Below are 18,261 nucleotides of genomic sequence, written 5' to 3' on the forward strand. Positions count from 1 at the left end.
AGCAGTTTGAGGCCGTTCAAACAGGCTTTGTTTTAGGATCTTTGAAAATGTGCAGATGAACCTTGAACAGAACTGATCTCAGTGATGTGACATGGCCTTCTTAGGTGTTATCCTCAGATGAACATGAACAAAATTATTACAAAGTAAAAATGAATAATTTCCCTCACTACATATGTACATATATAAATATATATAATTTTATCTAGTTTCTAGATTTTATATCTAATTCTTAGTCTCTTGATTCTGTAGATTATTTAGCTTCTAGAATCTGTGTTTTCTAATTTCTAGATCCTGTATATACTTTTTAAAATCAAATTTCTAGATTTTGTATCTAATTTCCTAGTCTCTAGATTCTGTATTTTATTTATATTCTAGATACTATATCCAATGTTGTCTAGTTTTTAGGTACTAGATCTAATTTGATAGTTTCTACATTTATTTCTAAATTTTTGAACTTCCTACATTGTAAAACTAATTTCTAGATCCTGTATTTTGTCTAGTTTCTAGATACTAGAATTAATTTAGATTATTTTATTTCTAGTTTCTACATCCAATTTATTTGACTTCCAATTTCTGATTGTAGTTTTTAGGTACTTGTATGATTTGTTTTTCTATATCAGTTTAATCAAGTTTCTGTATCTGTTTTTAGTGTCTGGTTTGTTTCTATTTTCTCCAGTATCAAATCTTAAAATAACATTTTGAATATTAGTATCTCTAATTAGTAATTAAGTATTTGTTTGTTGGTGTTAAATTCTCTATTTAGTATTCAGACCAAACAAATCCCCCCCCCCATGTGGTGCACTAGATGTTTAAACTGTGAGTAATTTGGGATTGACCCAAACTGCGGTGACCTGACTTCACTGTCATGTGACCGAAATCATGTGTTATTTTAAACACGGGTATGTTTCCCTGAATCAGTGTCTATGAAAAAACAAATACATTTATGTATAAAAATATTTTGGCATCAAATCAAACACATTACTGCATTTAAAACGTTTGTGTGTTGTGTCCAGTTTGGCAGGCAGGTTCGAGAGCCCCCTCATGCAGAACCACGGGAAAATGAATAAACCGCCTCAGCCTATCACAGGACCGCTCTCTGTCCCTCACCCCGCCCCCTCACCAGGATTGACATCGGTGAGAACCAATCACATTACAGGCTTAAATTGGGTTAAAGTAGGTGGGTTTGAAAGACAGTTTGCTGCTGATGCTAAATAACTTATAATTGGCTAATTCTGATAATTATAATAAACACATAATAATAATAATTAGAGCTGCAACAGCTAATCGATAATAATCGATTATGAAAATCGTTGTCAGTGAATCTCATTATGGATTAGTCAGTGTGTTTACTCATTACGTTACTTCTGAATACTTTACGATAGATTTTCCTCATTCTTGCACATGACTGACTTTTGATCCTTGACCTCTCCATAGGCTGTTTATCCCCCCGGTCAGCCTGCCTCTGTTGTTTTTGCCACTCCATCTCCACCAATGAACTCTGCTCCACAACCCAGACAGGTATTAATATTAGTTTTATTGTTAGTGTGTGTGTGAGAGTGTGTGTGAGAGAGAGATATGTTATTTTATGTGACTTTTTTCCTCTCTGTTTAATTGAAAGATAAACTCTTAGTTGAATTTGTTGAATGGAAGAGTTATGATAATTAGTTTGTAATCAATTAAATACAGTTTAAAGACTTTTTAAAATGAATTATTACTAATTATATATAACAATTTATGAAAAATCCCCTATTTGTTTGCATTATTTATATGTATGTTTTTATATTTATTTATTTGTTTGTTATATAATCTAAAAGTAATTTGTCTTTTATTTTAAGTAGTCTGTTTTATTGTCTTAAATAGTCTGTTATAGGCATTTTTGTCGTTTGTTTTATTTATTTTCTATTTTGATATCTTGAGATTTATTGAGTGTAAAATTCTCAGTATGAGGAAAATATTATGATATAAAATAAGTGAAAAAAAGTCTTTTTTTGTTTGTTTTTTTTTTAAAAAAAATGAGTATATATATTTATATTAAGAGCCATTTATACTGAGACTTTTAAGCAGGATAAGGTTTTGCTCCCGTTTTTGTTGTTTAACTCTGAGTTTACGAGGGTGAGTGAAATGAAAACCTTAATTACTTTATTTTGTGTTGTTTAACACAAAAACATGTCACACAATTGTCAATTTCAATTTAATTCTAATTAAAGTCGCAGTAACACGGGTGACAAACTAAAAGCCTTTAATATGATTCGCCACGCACACACACGTGCGTACGTGATATTCAGCTTTGATGTTATGATTGTAGCTAAGCTAACTGTCTGCTCTAACTTCTGCTTCATGTCTTTGAGGGAGACGTCAAGTTAGCACGTCAGTTAGTCCTCGTTCCAGTAATGATCAAAAGTTTATGCGTCCCGGTCGACTTTCTCCCATCAAAATGGGGGGGGGGGGGGGTCAAAGAGATGGACACATCGTCAACGATTTATTTCTGTTTATTAGAGACGGAGCAATACCAATTTTTAATTTCTGATGCTGAAACCCCGGGTGTCAGTTTTCCGATTTTGAAACAATAATAATAATGTATAAATATGATAGAGCCCTAATGAAAGAATTCAAGTCTCTGAGAGTGTAAACATTTCCAGTTCTGAAACATCCAATTCCAGGCTTCGCTGTTTGTTCTAGGATCCAATATCTGCTATGTTATCTCTGATATCCGATCTACTATCTTTCCTGGTATCGTCCCGGTACTGGGTGTACTGGGCATCGATTCGGTGCCATCTCTAACTTCTTTCGTAAACTGTTAAAACAAAAACAATCTCAAAGGAAGAACAGGAGGAATAAGACTTTTATTAAATCAATGAAATGTTGATAACGTGTTAAATTGTTTCAATTAGTTAACTGATACAGTTTAATTAACAAAGTTAACCATACAACAGACTCTGTCGTTATTATTCTTGGGGATTTTAACAAAGCAAATCTCACAGGTGAACTGCCCAAATACAAGCTAGATACAGGAATGTTCTGGATTATTGCTACACAACAGTAAAGGATGCATATCGCTCTGTCCCTAGAGCAGCTTTGGGACTCTCCGGTCACTGTCTGGTTTTTCTTCTGAAAACCTACAGAAAGAAATTAAGATCAGCCCAGCCTGTAGGGAGGACTGTAAAGAGATGGACCAGAGAAGCAGAGCTGGAACTACCAGCCTGCTTCAAGTCTTTAAGCCTGTTTTTTAAAAAAAAAGAAAAAGAAAAAAAAAGCTCAGGCAGCTTCGTCGGATGCTTAGAGGGGTGGGGATTAAGTCTTTTATGATCATGCCAGGAACATGCTGAATAAGGATATCAGAGTAGCTAAAAGAAGATACACTGAAGCTGGACAGCTAGCTACCCTGCATCAGTGTGGAGTGGCATGAGACGACTTACAAGCTACAGGACTCCTACCTCCAAACCAACCCAACCCTGTGGTGGACCAACAACTGGCCGACGACCTGAATGTGTTCTATTGTAGATTTGAAAGGCCCAATCTCACACCCAACACCTGCTCCGAGCTTCACTTCACACAAACACCAACACTTCCTGATACTCAACCTGCACTTAAGACCTGTGGAGAAGAGGTGTGCCATGTCTTTTGGAAACAAATGACTACGAAAGCTTCAGGCCCAGATGGCGTTTCACCCGCGTGTCTTGGATCCTGTGCTTACCAGCTGGCCTCCATTTTAAAACACATATCTTCAATAAATCACTGGAGCAGTGTGAAGTCCCATACCGCTTCAGACACCCAGTCATCGCTCCTGTCCTGAAGAAACCAAAAATCCCAGGATTTAATGACTACAGACCTGTCGCCCTGACGTCTGAAGTCATGAAGTCATCTGAGAGACTGGTGTTGACTCACCTCAAGGACATCACTGGACCCTTTTTAGATCTCCTTCACAGGTCTGTGGAGGATGCAGTTAACATAGGATTGCATCATATCCTGTAACATCTAGACAGACTAGTGATCCTTTTTGTGGACTTCAGTTCAGCATTCAGCACCATCATCCCAGCTAGACTCCAGACCAAACTACAGCAGCTGTCTGTTCCTACATCTATCTGTCGGTGGATTACCAGCTTTCTGACGGACAGGTAGCAGCTTGTGAGTCTCGGGAAGTTCACTTCCTGCACCTGTACAACCAGCACTGGTGTGCCCCCCAGCAATGTCCTCTCCCCACTACTCTTCTCCCTCTACACCAATGACTGCATCACCAATCACCCTCCTGAAGTTAGCAGATGACGCCACGGTCATCGGCCTCATCCGAGATGACGATGAGTCTGCATACAGAATGGAGATTAAATAGTTGTCTGAACACGCTCAAAACGGTGATGTTGTTTGTGGACTTTAGGAGAAACACCCCAATACTGCAATACTGACAAATTCCTGCAAATTCCTTCCACTTGTAAGTGTACTTGGCAATAAAGCTTATTTGAATCGGAATAGTCTTTAATTTGGTTTGTAAGTGAAATGGTGGTGTGTGTGTGTATATGTGTGTGTGTGTGTGTGTGTGTGTTTGTGTGTGTGTGTTCATTCTCTCGTGTAAATCCTCTCGTTCACTTCCGAGTTGTTACGAGGGCGTCTTTTGTCCATTGCTGGACCATAGTCTTTCCTCGGTTTCTACTCCCTGTCTGGACCTTTTGACCTCTCTCTCTCTCCTCTGTGGTCCTCCAGTTTGCACCAGGGCCTCGTGCTTTACATCAGCAGGTACTAACACGTTTAAGTCTCATGCGCGCACACACACACACACATCTCTCAGATATGACTTGTTAGTGATACCACGTTTTGGGGGGAGGCCAGTTTTATTGTTAACGTTTAGGATGATTTTTGTTTACGGATCTCGACCCAGATGCCGGTCCTGCAGTCGCTCTTCATCTTAATTAGCTGATAAATATCCGGCCCTGATCCAATTACACTTCTCATTAATTGTTAATTGGTGTTTTTTATTGTTAGGATAATGTTGGGTATTGAATTGTACACTTTGCATTGCTAATTTGAATCCTTTTGATCTCTCATATCAAGTAGGAATTTTGTGGGAGAGTAATTTTATATATTTGAAAATGCTGAAGTTAAACGTCTGTAAAAGCTACTATTTTTGTTTTTTGATTTAAATGGCTCTTTTTACATTTTGTGTAAGAACTGATTCAGCACTTATTTACAGGGTTTTTTTTTTCTTTTTACTTTTTATTTATTTATTTTTACTGTAGTCATAGGATGTTTTTGCACTTTTATTTAAAAAAATATTTATTTATTTTACACTTACTGTTTTGCTAAAAATTTTGTGGTTTTAAAAAGTAACAATTTTAGTTTGAAAGCGTGACTGTAGGACGACACTTCATCTGCTCTTTGAAATGGTCTTCCCAGATGAAAGGACAGATGTTGGAATTCCGCTTCCTATTTATAATTTTTTTTTCATTCATTTATTTTTTAAAATCAGAAATGAAGAATTTAAAGTAAATTTGCGTAGATCTCAAATTAAAGTCTTGATTTATTGTGCAAATTCCAAAAACATGTTAGTTGTGTATAGATTTTAGGCTTTTTTTTGTTTATTTAAATGCACATTTGCTTGATTCGCCGCTCTCTGATTAACCACTGCTCCGTGTTGTCCTCCTTTCTCTCGCTCTCTCGCTCTGCTCTGTCTTCTGCTGTGTGGTTTACGGTTGAAGGGTGGATTCAGGTCACTGCAGGTAAAAAAAAAAACAACAACAAAAAAAAAAAACCCCAAAACAACAAATGATTTTCTGTTGTCACTTCTTCCTTTCCTTTTTGCTTTTCCTCCTCTCGTGGTAAACGACGCTCCGGACGCTTGCTGTGGCGGTTTTTGTGCATGCAGTAGAACTAGCACGTCTTTACAGAAGCCTGGAACTGCAAGTAATTTAAAAAATAAAAAACATGAAGTGCTTCATTGTAATTTTGACTTGTGTTCATTAATACTAGGCTAAAATTAATACAAAGAATTTAATGTTATTTGAGTGAATCTGGGATGTTAAACGAGTCAAAATACATTTTTCTTGCACTTCAGGGCTTCTGTATGTGATAAAGGTAGAGGGTAATTATTTATTTATATTCAGGGTTACAAGAATTTAAGTGAAGTCCAGTGTTTCTTGATAAAATTTTTCTTGAATGTTAGATAATCAATAAATTCCACCTTTACATTAAGCTGGATGATACGGCAGCATTTGTTATTGTTCTGCATGGTTTTAAAAAAATATATTTTTTTAATTTAATTTTTTTTTAATACAATTTCTTTGGACTTTTCTGTAGTCTTGTGGCCACCTTGTTAGATAAAAAATTAAATACCATGATGTCAGTATTGTTTTTGCACATATGTAGATCTCAACAGAAAAGTTTCTCAAATATTATTAATCTTTCTTGTATTTCTGAATTTCTTTAAAACCCAAATCCCTTTTTTCCTGCTACGTTTTCGTATTTCTGTTAAAAACAGAATTTTCTTGAAGGTTCACGTCAAAAATTACAGAACAATGCCTTTTAAAACGGCATGTTTAGAGACGGTTTCTCTTTTTATTATTTTTTATCCCCCCCCTCACCCCCCCCCCTCCCCCAATTATATGTAAGACCTGAAAGTTCATCGCATTAAAAGAGCTGTGAAGGCTAACCCCCACATATCTCTCTCTCTGCAGTCGCATTACCCTCGGGGCGGTTTGCAAAGTAACACCCCACGGAGTAACGCGCCATGCCCCGTCCCTCCCCCTCACGTCTACCCCTCGTCCTCGCAGATGATTATGATCCAGCAACAACAGCTCCAGTTCCAGCCCAACTCTCAGGGCCACACCTACTTCATCCAGTCTGGACAGGTAGGACACGCCTCCATGTAATACACCTTTATGACCTGAGTCCTCATGGCCCACTTTGGCGACATCTCTAGTTAATGGCGGTGAAACCTGTATCTTTGTGTTTCCATGTCGCAGTACCACGCACTGTACGTTCACCAGACGCTGCAGTATTCTGTGGCCAGCGCGCCCGCAGGCTTTTACCACGGAATCAACCCGGACTACAGCTCCACGTATGGTAAGAAGCTCTTCAATGCTGTCGAACTCCACCCCTGTCCTTCGTTCCTCTCATCTCAACCGGACTACCAGCACCGCCCTGCGCTCTTCTGTTCTTTTTTTTTTGCATATTTTATTTTTTGTTTTGTCTGACTGTCGCAGGTTCTCCAGTCGCTGGTTGTGCTGTTGAAATATTTTTAATATCCTGTAATTCATGTTCTACTCTCTCTTCTATTCTCTCTCGCCTTTCCGCTTTGGGCGGAGTTCAGAGGCCGCTCTGTGGGCGGGGGGGTGTATGGAGAGGCGCGGTTCGAGCGAACAGCCGTCTCTCTCATCACGCCGTTCCTCTCACCTCCCACCGCTACTCCAGTGAGTGTGGAACACGATGCAGGGCTGTCTGGTTTTATTTATATGAATATGTATGTATGTATGTATGTATGTATTTATTTATTTTTATTTGTAACGGCATGGTCACCAAACCCTAAACTAGTAAAAAAATTATATTCTGGCCACACTCACTCGCTGTCCGACTCCCATAAGACACATGAGGCTGATTTTAAATATATAATTCCTTTATTATTATTATTATTATTATTATTATTATTATTATTATTTTATTATATTTTTTTTCTTCAATGATTTACTCACAAAAACCATAATATTCAGCATATTCAGTGAGAGTGCTATATTTGTGCATTTTAAAGAAGGTGTTTTAAAAAAATATTAGGATAATACAGGTATAATCTTAAATTCACTCTTGTACGTGTTGCTTTGCCTCATGAGTTTGGAGTCATAGATCTTCTTCTTTATTATTATTGTTATTATTATTCTTTTTGTTTTATTTTTGGTTTTTTTTTTTTGCATGTTTTTGTGTTTGATCCCCGTAGCCAGTTGAACTGGCGTCGTTACTGAGCGATCTGACAGCGCTATCGAGTTCTGGATTGTGACTGGTCAGAATCAGAAGGTATTGATTTAATTCTCTATAACAGCAGCTCTGACCGTAGCGCAGGTTTATATTAATTCGCTCGTTTTGATACACCATCGTTTCCATGGTAACGGCTCGTTCACAGGGACTCGTGTCACTGATGATGAACAGATTTTTAAAAAATCGTCGATGCGGTGGAGTCTTCTGTAAGGAGATGTTTGTTTATCTAACATTTTATGGAAGGAGTCTCCAGTGTCGGAGGTAAAGCTAAGTTATTTCCGACATTTTCTTTGGTTTCGGAGGTCCAGTGAGGGAACGAGTGTTTATAGCTGCTGTAACGTAAGTGATATAATTATTACGAGTTATTTTGACTAAATTGAGTTTAATTGTTTGACCTCGTCACTTGCATGTGGTTGATGCAGGTGGAACCCAACTTCTTTTTTTTTTATTATTAAAATCCCCCGCCCCCAACTGATTTTGAAATGCGAATGAGCAGCCGTGCTTTGTGGACTTGGATTGAATCTGGACGTGTATAAATTATTTTATATTTATTTAGTGTTGGGGGACTTAATGGAGGGGAAAAATAAAACAAAAATGTCATATTTCTGATTTGGGTTGGGTTTTCTTTGTGTGCTTTTCTTTCTCCTCTCTTTTCCAGCTGGAGCGTATTATCCCGCTCAAGCTCAGTACCAACCCTCAGTGACCGTCGCACCTGTTATGATAAACCCCACCCAGCAGCAACAGGCTCCACCCCCTCAGCAGCTAGCCCTGTCCCAGCAGCACAAAAGGGAGTGCAAACCGGTAATGAATTTAAAAGCGTAATATTCTAAACACTTCGTTTGTACAAAAAGGCGGTTCAAAGTGCTTTAAAAGGGAAAAATTAAAGAGAAGATGTCAGACTTGAATATTTAAAGAAGTAAAGAAAATAAGGAAACAAAACACTTCAGTATGGATGTAAAATTAAATAGAAGTGCAAAAAAAAATTATTTACTTTTAATCTACATCATGAAATTTTCTTGAAGTTTTGTTGTAATATTCAAGTTAGATTTATTTATTATTTATTTTAAATCTTGTCTCTGAATGCTTCATGCTTTAAGTCCAGTGTTGGGATCCTGGATTCCTTGTTTTTATTTTATTTATTTATTTATTTATTTTTGGATTACTTTATTATATTATATTATATAATTAAACACTAAATGTTCTACAGATTAGAATACGAGACCCTACTCAGGGAGGACGTGACATCACGGAAGAGTTCATGTCTGGAGGAAAGACCACGTCTACACCCACGCCTCCTCACGTAAGAGTAGTTTTTAATATAAACGTTTGGATTCTGTAGTGCACTTCTCGTGGTGCTTTGGTGAGTTAGTTTTGTGCTTGAAAATGTAGATCTTCAAGTTTGTGTTAACCTGGGAAGTCGTAGAAGAGAAGTAATTCTCATTTCTCTCCTCCCCTCCCCTTCTCTCCTCCCCTTCTCTCGTCAGTCTGTAGGCGCTGAGGTCAGCGGTTTTGTCCAGATGAACGGTGAAAGCGTGACTCCTGCAGCTAACGCTTTTAAATAAAATATCCTGCTCTTATTACATTATTCCTCTGACATCAAACCTTTATAAAAAATTGCTTTAATCCAGCTTCTCTAATCCAGACTTTCTCCTCATGTGTGTTGTTTAGATGATCGCGTGAAGTCCCCGAGCCCTGTGGCTCCTGTGTCGACTCCTCCACCTCGTTCAGACCCTTCCCCTGAGCCTAAATCTGTCCCAGACGTGCTCGCTCCTCCGGCGGTTCCTGTGCCTCCTGGACAAAGCGAAGACACTGTTTCAGAGCCCTCTCCGTCCTCGTCTCCCGCTCCTACAGCGCTCCCCGCGGAGCCAACAACAAGTGACGCCATGGATGCCCCTGTGCCTCCTGAAACCATGGCCCAAAAGTTGGAGGAGGAAGAGGAGGAGCCTAACATCGCCCCCGCAGGACAGCCGTGCGCTCACGTCGAGAACACCGAGCTAGAAAAGGAGACGGAGCCACACGCCAAAATGCTGCTCCCTGAGTCTGCCTCTAACACTCCGCCTGCCGAGGAGGACGCGCTCACTGCTGTAGCAGCAGCCAACTGGGAGACGGAATCTGCCGAGGCCACGCCCACCCCAGCACCCACAGCCACACCTGTTTCTGAGGAGGAGATCGTCCCTGTGGACAACGGCCTGCCTCAGGAGCCCGAAGAGCTGCAAGGTGAGGAACTCGAGGCGGAACCGGAGCCGGTTGCTGAACTTGAACCAGAACCTGAACCCGAGGCGGCTGAGGTTCAGGAAGTTGATGCAAAAACACCTGCTTCTGCAGCAGAGGAGGAAGAGGAGGGGGGGGTGGAGGAAGAATCCGCTCCTGCTGAGGAGACAACTATGCAAGGTGACCCAACGTTTCTCCTCCAGCATGTTTACAACAAAAAAACCCACTAAAATAATTCAATATTATTTCTTTTATTGCTATTTTTATTTGATTTGTATTGTTTATTTATAAAGCATCTTTACACTGAAGGGGACTTTTTATATTTAGCTAGTAACATTTAGGAACCAGAACTGCAAATGACTGTCTAACGGGAACTGTCTGAACACTCGTTCCTTTGTGTTCTCAGCTGTTCTGTCTGTGCCGAAGAAGAAGAAGAGGAAAAGCGATCTGAATAATAAAGTGGTCGGAGACGTGTTGGATGCCTATAAAGAGGTCTGTGTGATTTGGCTTCACTCCTCATCTTCGTGTTGTTTAAAAATATTTAAATATATATAATTATTACACCGATCGTAGAAATGACCTCCCGGTGTACTAGATCCCAACCACGTCCCTTAGAAACCGAATTATTTATTTATTTATTTATTTATTTTTCAGCTGGAGGAGAAGGATCTCACTCCCGAGCCGGCTCCCGTCGAAGTCCCGCCCTCCGAGCCTCGTCCCGCTGCCTCTCCCTCCGCCTCTCCCTCCCCTGAGGAGACGGATGAGACATGGGAGGAAAAAGAGGACAAACTGGAGACGGAGAACATCGAGCCTGAGACGGAGAAACCCATGGAACAGAAATATCAGTATAAAGAGGGTGAGGCTGGAATTATTTGCGATTGAGAATGCTTTCATAGATGTTTTAAGTGAAGCGTTTAGCCGGTTTTTACGTGTTCGATCTTTCAGCTTCATTGGGATTATTTTTTTATTTTATAAATAAAATACAAACTTCCTGTTTTTAGAGTACTGGAAGCCCATTAATCCGGAGGAGAAGAAGCGGTATGATCGGGAATTCCTGCTGCGCTTCCAGTTCATCAGTGTCAGCATGCACAAACCCGAGGGCCTTCCCCACATCAGTGACGTAGTCCTGGACGAGGTAGACAAGACTGTGTTAGTGTTCTGTCGGAGTGCGTTATGCAATTGCTGTTTTTGTTTTGTTTATTTTTCCTGTTATTTCTTGAATTGCATCCTCCCCCCCCGTCTCCCCCCCCCCCCCCCGTTACAGTCCTCCTAATCTTTTTCTTTATTTTTCTTTTGCTCCTCAGGCTAATAAAGCGCCTATGCGGCCATTGGATCCGAGCCGTCTGATGAATTGCGGGCCTAATTTCACGCCTTCCTTCGTTAATCTGGGCAGAGCACCCCCTGGAAGAGGACGAGGACCTGTAAGTCTCACAAAAGGAATTTTTAAGTTTAATATCGCAGTTAAGAGAAGCCGTGCAGATGTTTTCATTCTTTTTATTTATGGAGATTCTTTGTATGATAACGCATCAGGGAAAGCTTGAATTTATTTGCTGCGGTGCTTAAAACCGAAGAGCTTTGACTTGTCTCTTCTCGTGTTAATTTGCTCATTTTAAAATGGTTTTATTGATTTTTATTTTAATCAAAAGACACGTGGTTTAATTTTGTCGTCTCAGCAGGGTCAGCGCAAAGAGCCACGCAAGATCATCACCAGCATGTCTTTGAACGACGATGTGCAGCTGAACAAGGCCGAGAAAGCCTGGAAGCCGTGGGTGAAGAAGTCCCGCGGCGACGAGGACGACCCCGAAACCATCAAGACCCAGGAGCTGTTCCGGAGCGTGCGTAGCGTCCTGAACAAACTGACACCGCAGATGTTCCAGCAGCTCATGAAGCAGGTCACTGATCTGAACATCGACACCGAGGAGAGACTCAAAGGTGTCATCGACCTCATATTCAAAAAAGCCATTTCTGAACCCAACTTCTCCGCCGCTTATACCAACGTGTGCCGCTGCCTCATCGCGGTGAGTCGCCATGCTCGGACACTCCGACTCTGTTTCTTTAACATTTCTGAAATATTTTACGCATAAGCGCTGCTAATTTCTTCTTATTCTTGAAAATCAAACCGTCAACCTTTCAGTCAGGAAGTTAGGAATGAAGGAATGTAATATACCAGCGTCTAACCTTAAAACCAAATCAAATTAATGTTAAAATCAAATCTGAAAATGGAAATTCTCCTGGAATAATTTTAGAATTTCTATTAAACATTAAATGGAAAGATTCTATACAAATTTTTTTTTTTTTTTTAGATACATGTATATTGATAAAAAAATCATTGTTAAATTATTGCAAACAATGAATATAGCCATTGCTGCTGATGTGGTATAAAATAAACAAATCTCCTAGAAGATTCTACCAATAAGACCTATAGGGATGTCGTCATAAAACCTTTATATCGGTTATTGATCTGTACTTTATTTTCTCAGTGTGCCTTTTGGTTTAAAATTCCATTTAAAATGGCTGCTTTGCGTTTGCTAACTGTTCCACATTGCTGTTTAATTGTGCCTGGTGTAATAGCGTTGATAGACCACGGGGGGAGATATAACATCCCTGAAATATAATTAATCTCTATCAGGTCTCTGAAACGTTTTAGAGCTCCATCTAGTGGTTGTTCCTGATATGACACCATCTATTTGTTTTAATAGTGTACATTAACGCATGCGCTGTAGATTTTATTATCGCTGCAGCCGCCAGGATTTATATTTAGAAAATTACAGATAAAAGTACGGGGAATTTTCAAGATTATTTCTGTATGATAAAGGCAGCGATCCCGAGTCTGGTCAGCAGGTGGCGGAGGTGTTACTCTCTCGTTTGTCTTTCGGAGATTCTTGTTAGGTCTGGGACACGTCCATGATGGACTCAAGACAGACATGAGCGTTAAACATTTCTAGAGATTAATCTTTATGAAGCACATAATCGTGTGTTTTTTTTTCCCATCCAGCTGAACGTGCCCACCACGGACAAACCGGGAACCACTGTGACTTTCCGCAAACTGCTGCTGAATCGCTGCCAGAAAGAGTTTGGGAAGGACAAGGATGACGACGAGATCTTCGAGCAGAAGGAGCTGGACACTGCCACTGAGGTGCTGCTCGCGCTCTCTCTCTTGCGCTCTCTATCTCTCTCTCTCTCTCTCACACACACTCACACACACACACACACGTCCGACATCATCAGAAATAATTCAAATAAGTTTGATTGTGTGTACATCACAAACACTTCTTCACGCAGCTCGTTAGAAGCCGTTTTATTACCCGACGGCACGTTTAAGAGAGAAAATAAATCCTGTGTAAGAATCGCTTTAAATTACTTCAGTCTGATTTCTCTGGTTTGATCTGATATTTCTCTCCAATGACGGTTTTGTATATCATGACCATTTGGTCATTTTGAATTTCTTTATGCTAACAAGAGACTGACTAGCCGTTAAAGTTAAACCTGGGTTATCTGGCTATGGAAAATGCGCAGTCGAAAAGAAGCTGCGATCCGCCCACCCCCGCTGTGTTTAATATATTAAACGGTGGCGCGTAACCGAGCACTGATGTTTTTCCTGCAGGGGGAGGTTCTCCAGCGGTTGAATGATGAGCTGGTGGAAGCGAAGGACCAAGCTCGCTGCCGTTCCCTCGGCAACATCAAGTTCATCGGCGAGCTGTTCAAGCTGAAGATGCTGACGGAGCCAATCATGCATGACTGCATCGTCAAGTTGCTGAAGAACCACGACGAGGAGAGTCTCGAGTGTCTCTGCAGCCTCCTGTCCACCATCGGCAAGGACCTGGACTTCGAGAAGGTCAAGGTAACACACGCACACACACACACGCACATACATACACACACGCACACACGCACATGCTGGCTCAACGTTCTTCAGTCATGTTAAGTGTTGAAGTTCTTGCACATATTTAAGCTTTATAATTTCCGCAGTGTGTTAATGAAGTGTGTGTGTGTGTGTGTGTGTGTGTGTCGTAGCCCCGAATGGACCAGTACTTCCACCAAATGGAGAAAATAATAAAGGAGAGGAAAACCTCGTCGAGGATCTGCTTCATGCTGCAGGACGTGTTGGACCTGAGAAGAGTAAACAATTTTATTTTCTTAATTTAACCTCGTCGACAGGTTTCTCTTTTGTATTAACTCTGCATTTATATAAGATTTATTTATTTTTCTGTTTGGTTTTTACAATATTGTCTTTTTCCCCAAATTTCTCCGTCTGGGGATTAATAAAATATTATCTTATCTTTTCTGTACAGTAAGATTTTCTAGGCTGCTTTCACACAGTCTACCCCCCCCCCCCTTTTCTTTTTTTCTTTTTTTCTTTAAGCAGGTAGAAGTGTTTACACTTGTGAAAGTGATTTAAATAAATAATCAGCACACAGGGCAGCACTGTTTCTGTAACAAAAAAACTTTTCGAGCATGAAAGCAGCCATATTTATTGATTTATTTATTTGACCTGGTGGTTTTTTGCTTTTTTTCATCATTGTATTATTTTGTTCTCTCTCTAATCTACTTTTTCTTTTCTTTTCTTTTCTTTCCTCTCCTCCCTTAAGTTTTCCTGAAATGTTAGGGCCTTCCTGTGTGTCCTGTTATCATATAGACCCTTATTTCTATACAACATGCCATATGAACGTGTATCTATTAAATAAATTAAGCGTGTGAAATACATATTTTAAAAAACTAAGAAGTAGATACAGCACCGATTCCGTATCGGTTCCGATCCGAGTTTTAAACCTGGAACTGTAAATAGAGCTATTTGTAATAGTTAGGATTTAGTTTTATTTATATGTGTGTGTTGGGGGTGGGGTATTTAAATATAATAAAACGTATCGGTGTTAAGGACAGCGGCGTTGTGGTTAACGTGTGAGCTCGGGTGGGGGGGGGCGGGGTAGCTCTGAGCTGTAAGAATGGAAGTGTGTAAGTCTTGTCCTCGTTCCTGCTGTCCTGCCTCTGATCCTCGTCTTTTCCGTGTGTACAGAGCAACTGGGTTCCTCGGCGAGGTGAGCTGTGCCCTAAAACCATCGACCAGATCCATAAAGAGGCAGAACTGGAGGAACACCGGGAGCAGATTAAAGTGCAGCAGCGACTTCTGTCCAAGAAAGAGCCGAGTCGAGGAAGAGGAGGGAGAATGAATCAGCCTCAGGACGAGGGCTGGAGCACGGTTCCGATCAGCACCAAGAACCAGCCCATCGACACGTCCTGCCTCAGCAAGATCACCAAGGTACTGAGCGCCTGAGCACTAACAAACGAACGATCTCAATTCACAACGATCTTTTTTTTGTTGAGATTTTAAAGCTGAGCCCTGATTGCGTGTCAGAGATGATCAGTCACGCCAGTTGTGAGAAGCTGCACAGAGCAAACTACATTAATGACCCGTATTTAACATTAACTAGCTGCTACTGTAGCGCTTTACCCGCAGTTTGTTTAGGGGCGGGGCATGAGCGTTCTAGACAGCGTTTTATTGGACAGGTTTTCCCAGAAATTAATATCCGTAAAAGAATATCTGTTCAATATTGTTTTGTGTGTGTGTTTGTGTGTGAGATGATTAACACCACTAGGGGGTCCATATGACATGAAGTTACATTTTACTAATAAATATTTTTGCATGTAAAAACCTAAGTCATTAAAACGATTAATATTCCAGTATTTTATTGTAATCTGTTTATTCCCAAAGTCTGGTGCTTTGGATTTCAACAATCAGCTTCTTGCCCCTGGAGGAAAGGGATCATGGGGCAGTTGGGGTAAAGGGAGCAGCGGTGGGTCTGGAGCCAAAACCAGCACTGAACAAGGTACAACTACTATTATATCTTGCTTTTGATGTTTTGATTTAATCTTGATTATTTTTCTCCTCGCTAACCCGAGTGCTTTACTTTTTCAGCACGTTTAGCTCTTCACTTACAGCAGCGCTCTAATAAATCCAGTTATTTATTTATTTATTTATTTATTGCGTAACCTTTATGATATAACGTTCCTCAGTCCACAGAACCTCATGTCTTGTTTATTTTATGCTTTTTCTTTTTAAAGATGCAGGACGGCCGGCTACGAGCACCCTGAACCGCTTCTCAGATCTTCAGCAGTCAGGACCTTCATCCACGTGCACCGTGTCTCCAGCATGGCGGACGAGAGAGAACGCGGGAGCCGAGACCGGACCGCCAGCCGAGAGACAGGAGGTATGATCTTTATTATTATTATTATTATGAAGGGTAATCTCGATAAAGTTTATAAAAAAAAAAAAAGGAACTTTTTTATAGTTATAAATATTTATTTAGTTATAGAAATTCTGTAGAATATTTATATATTTATATTAAAAATTAGATTTTAATTCATTTTTAAAACATTATGAAAAGCTAGATTTTAGTAAATTTATTAAACATTAATTTTTTTTTAGTTGCTCTTTACCATTAGTTATTATAAATTAGTGTTATAATAAATAAAAATTGGATGGGGATGTTATAAATTATAAGCGATATTTATAGTTACATGGCAGTCCATAAGGACGCGTCGGTGTAAAATAAAAAGTACTTTTAAGCATGCAAAAGTTTTTGTTTGTGTTTTTAAATATATATAGATGTGTGTGTATATATGTATGTGTGTGTGTGTGTGTGTGTGTGTGTGTGTGTGTGTGTGTGTGTGTATATGTTGCGTTATATCGTGTGTATTAGTGAAGCATGAAACGGCTCCGGTGCCGACGCCCGCTCCGAGTAAACCCACCCTGAGCGAGGAGGAGCTGGAGAAGAAATCCACCGCCATCATCGAGGAGTACCTGCACATCAACGACCTGAAGGTTTCACAACCTCAGTTTTATACAGCACTCGCTTTAAACAGACAAGTTATAACTCCTCTCCCTCTCTCTCTCTCTTTCTCTCTCTCTCTCCCTCCCCCCATTGTAGGCTGCAGTGGAGTGTGTACAGGAGCTGAACAGCCCGTCCGTGCTCTTCGTGTTCGTGCGTAAAACCGTGGGGTTGACGCTCGAGCGCCGCACCGTCGACCGAGAGCACTTGGGCCTTCTGCTGCACAAACTGATCAGCGTCGCCATTTTACCTCCTGAGCAGTACTACAGAGGGTGGGTGATTTCTCAAACGTTAATTATTACACATAGGAGTGGACGATGTAACGATATCTCACGATATATCCGTTTGCTAACGAGCTACGCCGGTGAAACTGTAGCGTCGCGTTTACAATCTTTTTGTTTTTGTAGGCGTTAAATTACCGATTTAACTGCTGCTCCCAGTTAGAGTTTGCGATTATGTTTGAAAGTTATAAACGAATCTATTAGACGTCCGTCCTGCAGAAGCGTAGACCCCGCTTTGATGATATCAGATTTGTGTCACGTGTCCAGGCCAATGATGATCGCTGATGGGATCAAGGAACTGTGTATTAATCCCACCTCGTTAAGGCTCATTAAATTACACGAGTGTTTACAGACGAGTGCAGAGAGTAAAAAGTATCTTTAAAAGTATACGCGTACCCGTTTTATTCCATACAGATCCTTATTTAAAGGTGATACTGAAGTGATTTATTTTTAGGTATCTCAATAGTACAGGTGTGCATATGGACTGTCGTGTGTGTGTCACCCTTCAGGATTCGGGAGATTCTGGAGGAGGCCGATGAACTGACCACCGACATTCCGCTCATCTGGCCTTATCTGGCGGAAATCATTGCCCCCATGCTGCAGCATGGAGAAATCCCCATGGGGCCGCTCTTCAGGTGAGCTGCTTACTTGTAGCGGTAAATCGTAACTTCACGTACTCACCTGCGTATCCTGTGTACATCTGGAGGATTAAAAGAGGCATTCACTGGACTGCACATCAGACCTGAAACATCTGTCCAAATGTACATCTGATTTCCAAGTCGCAAACAATCATTAAAGCTTTCTGCGGCCGTCTCGAGTCAAAAAAAACCCTTCACCCTGCATTCACTCAGTATTTACTAATGTAGAACATCCAGAAGACTGGAACTCAAAACTGTGTGTGTGTGTGTGTGTGTGTGTGTGTGTGTGTGTGTGTAGAGAGATGGCGAAGCCGTTGCTGCCGATAGGAAAAGCTGCTGTGCTCCTGGTTC

The 18,261-nt window shown here is 40.4% G+C and overlaps 1 protein-coding gene and 1 non-coding gene across 2 annotated transcripts in view; both read left to right on the forward strand.

Annotated features, from left to right (window-relative positions):
- The first annotated feature begins 637 nt into the window (after positions 1–637).
- LOC128625161 (eukaryotic translation initiation factor 4 gamma 1-like) overlaps positions 638–18,261 on the forward strand; it is a 19,360-nt gene continuing 1,736 nt past the window's right edge. Inside the window, 24 exon segments of the mRNA XM_053653277.1 lie at positions 638–899; positions 1,014–1,134; positions 1,435–1,518; positions 6,663–6,836; positions 6,951–7,050; positions 8,612–8,754; positions 9,161–9,253; positions 9,438–9,477; positions 9,622–10,344; positions 10,571–10,656; positions 10,819–11,020; positions 11,166–11,299; positions 11,469–11,585; positions 11,838–12,182; positions 13,160–13,300; positions 13,769–14,005; positions 14,179–14,283; positions 15,179–15,421; positions 15,875–15,989; positions 16,225–16,370; positions 16,868–16,984; positions 17,091–17,263; positions 17,782–17,907; positions 18,209–18,261. The exon segment at positions 18,209–18,261 is cut by the window's right edge and continues 29 nt beyond it. Of these exon segments, the coding sequence (XP_053509252.1) occupies positions 880–899; positions 1,014–1,134; positions 1,435–1,518; positions 6,663–6,836; positions 6,951–7,050; positions 8,612–8,754; positions 9,161–9,253; positions 9,438–9,477; positions 9,622–10,344; positions 10,571–10,656; positions 10,819–11,020; positions 11,166–11,299; positions 11,469–11,585; positions 11,838–12,182; positions 13,160–13,300; positions 13,769–14,005; positions 14,179–14,283; positions 15,179–15,421; positions 15,875–15,989; positions 16,225–16,370; positions 16,868–16,984; positions 17,091–17,263; positions 17,782–17,907; positions 18,209–18,261 (3,838 nt within the window). The 5' untranslated portion in view covers positions 638–879.
- LOC128625392 (small nucleolar RNA SNORD66) lies at positions 17,503–17,578 on the forward strand. Its single transcript, XR_008388931.1, has one exon. It is a non-coding gene; the product is annotated as a small nucleolar RNA SNORD66 (small nucleolar RNA).

This window comes from Ictalurus furcatus, chromosome 21 (assembly GCF_023375685.1).
Source record: "Ictalurus furcatus strain D&B chromosome 21, Billie_1.0, whole genome shotgun sequence".
Lineage (NCBI taxonomy): Eukaryota > Metazoa > Chordata > Actinopteri > Siluriformes > Ictaluridae > Ictalurus > Ictalurus furcatus.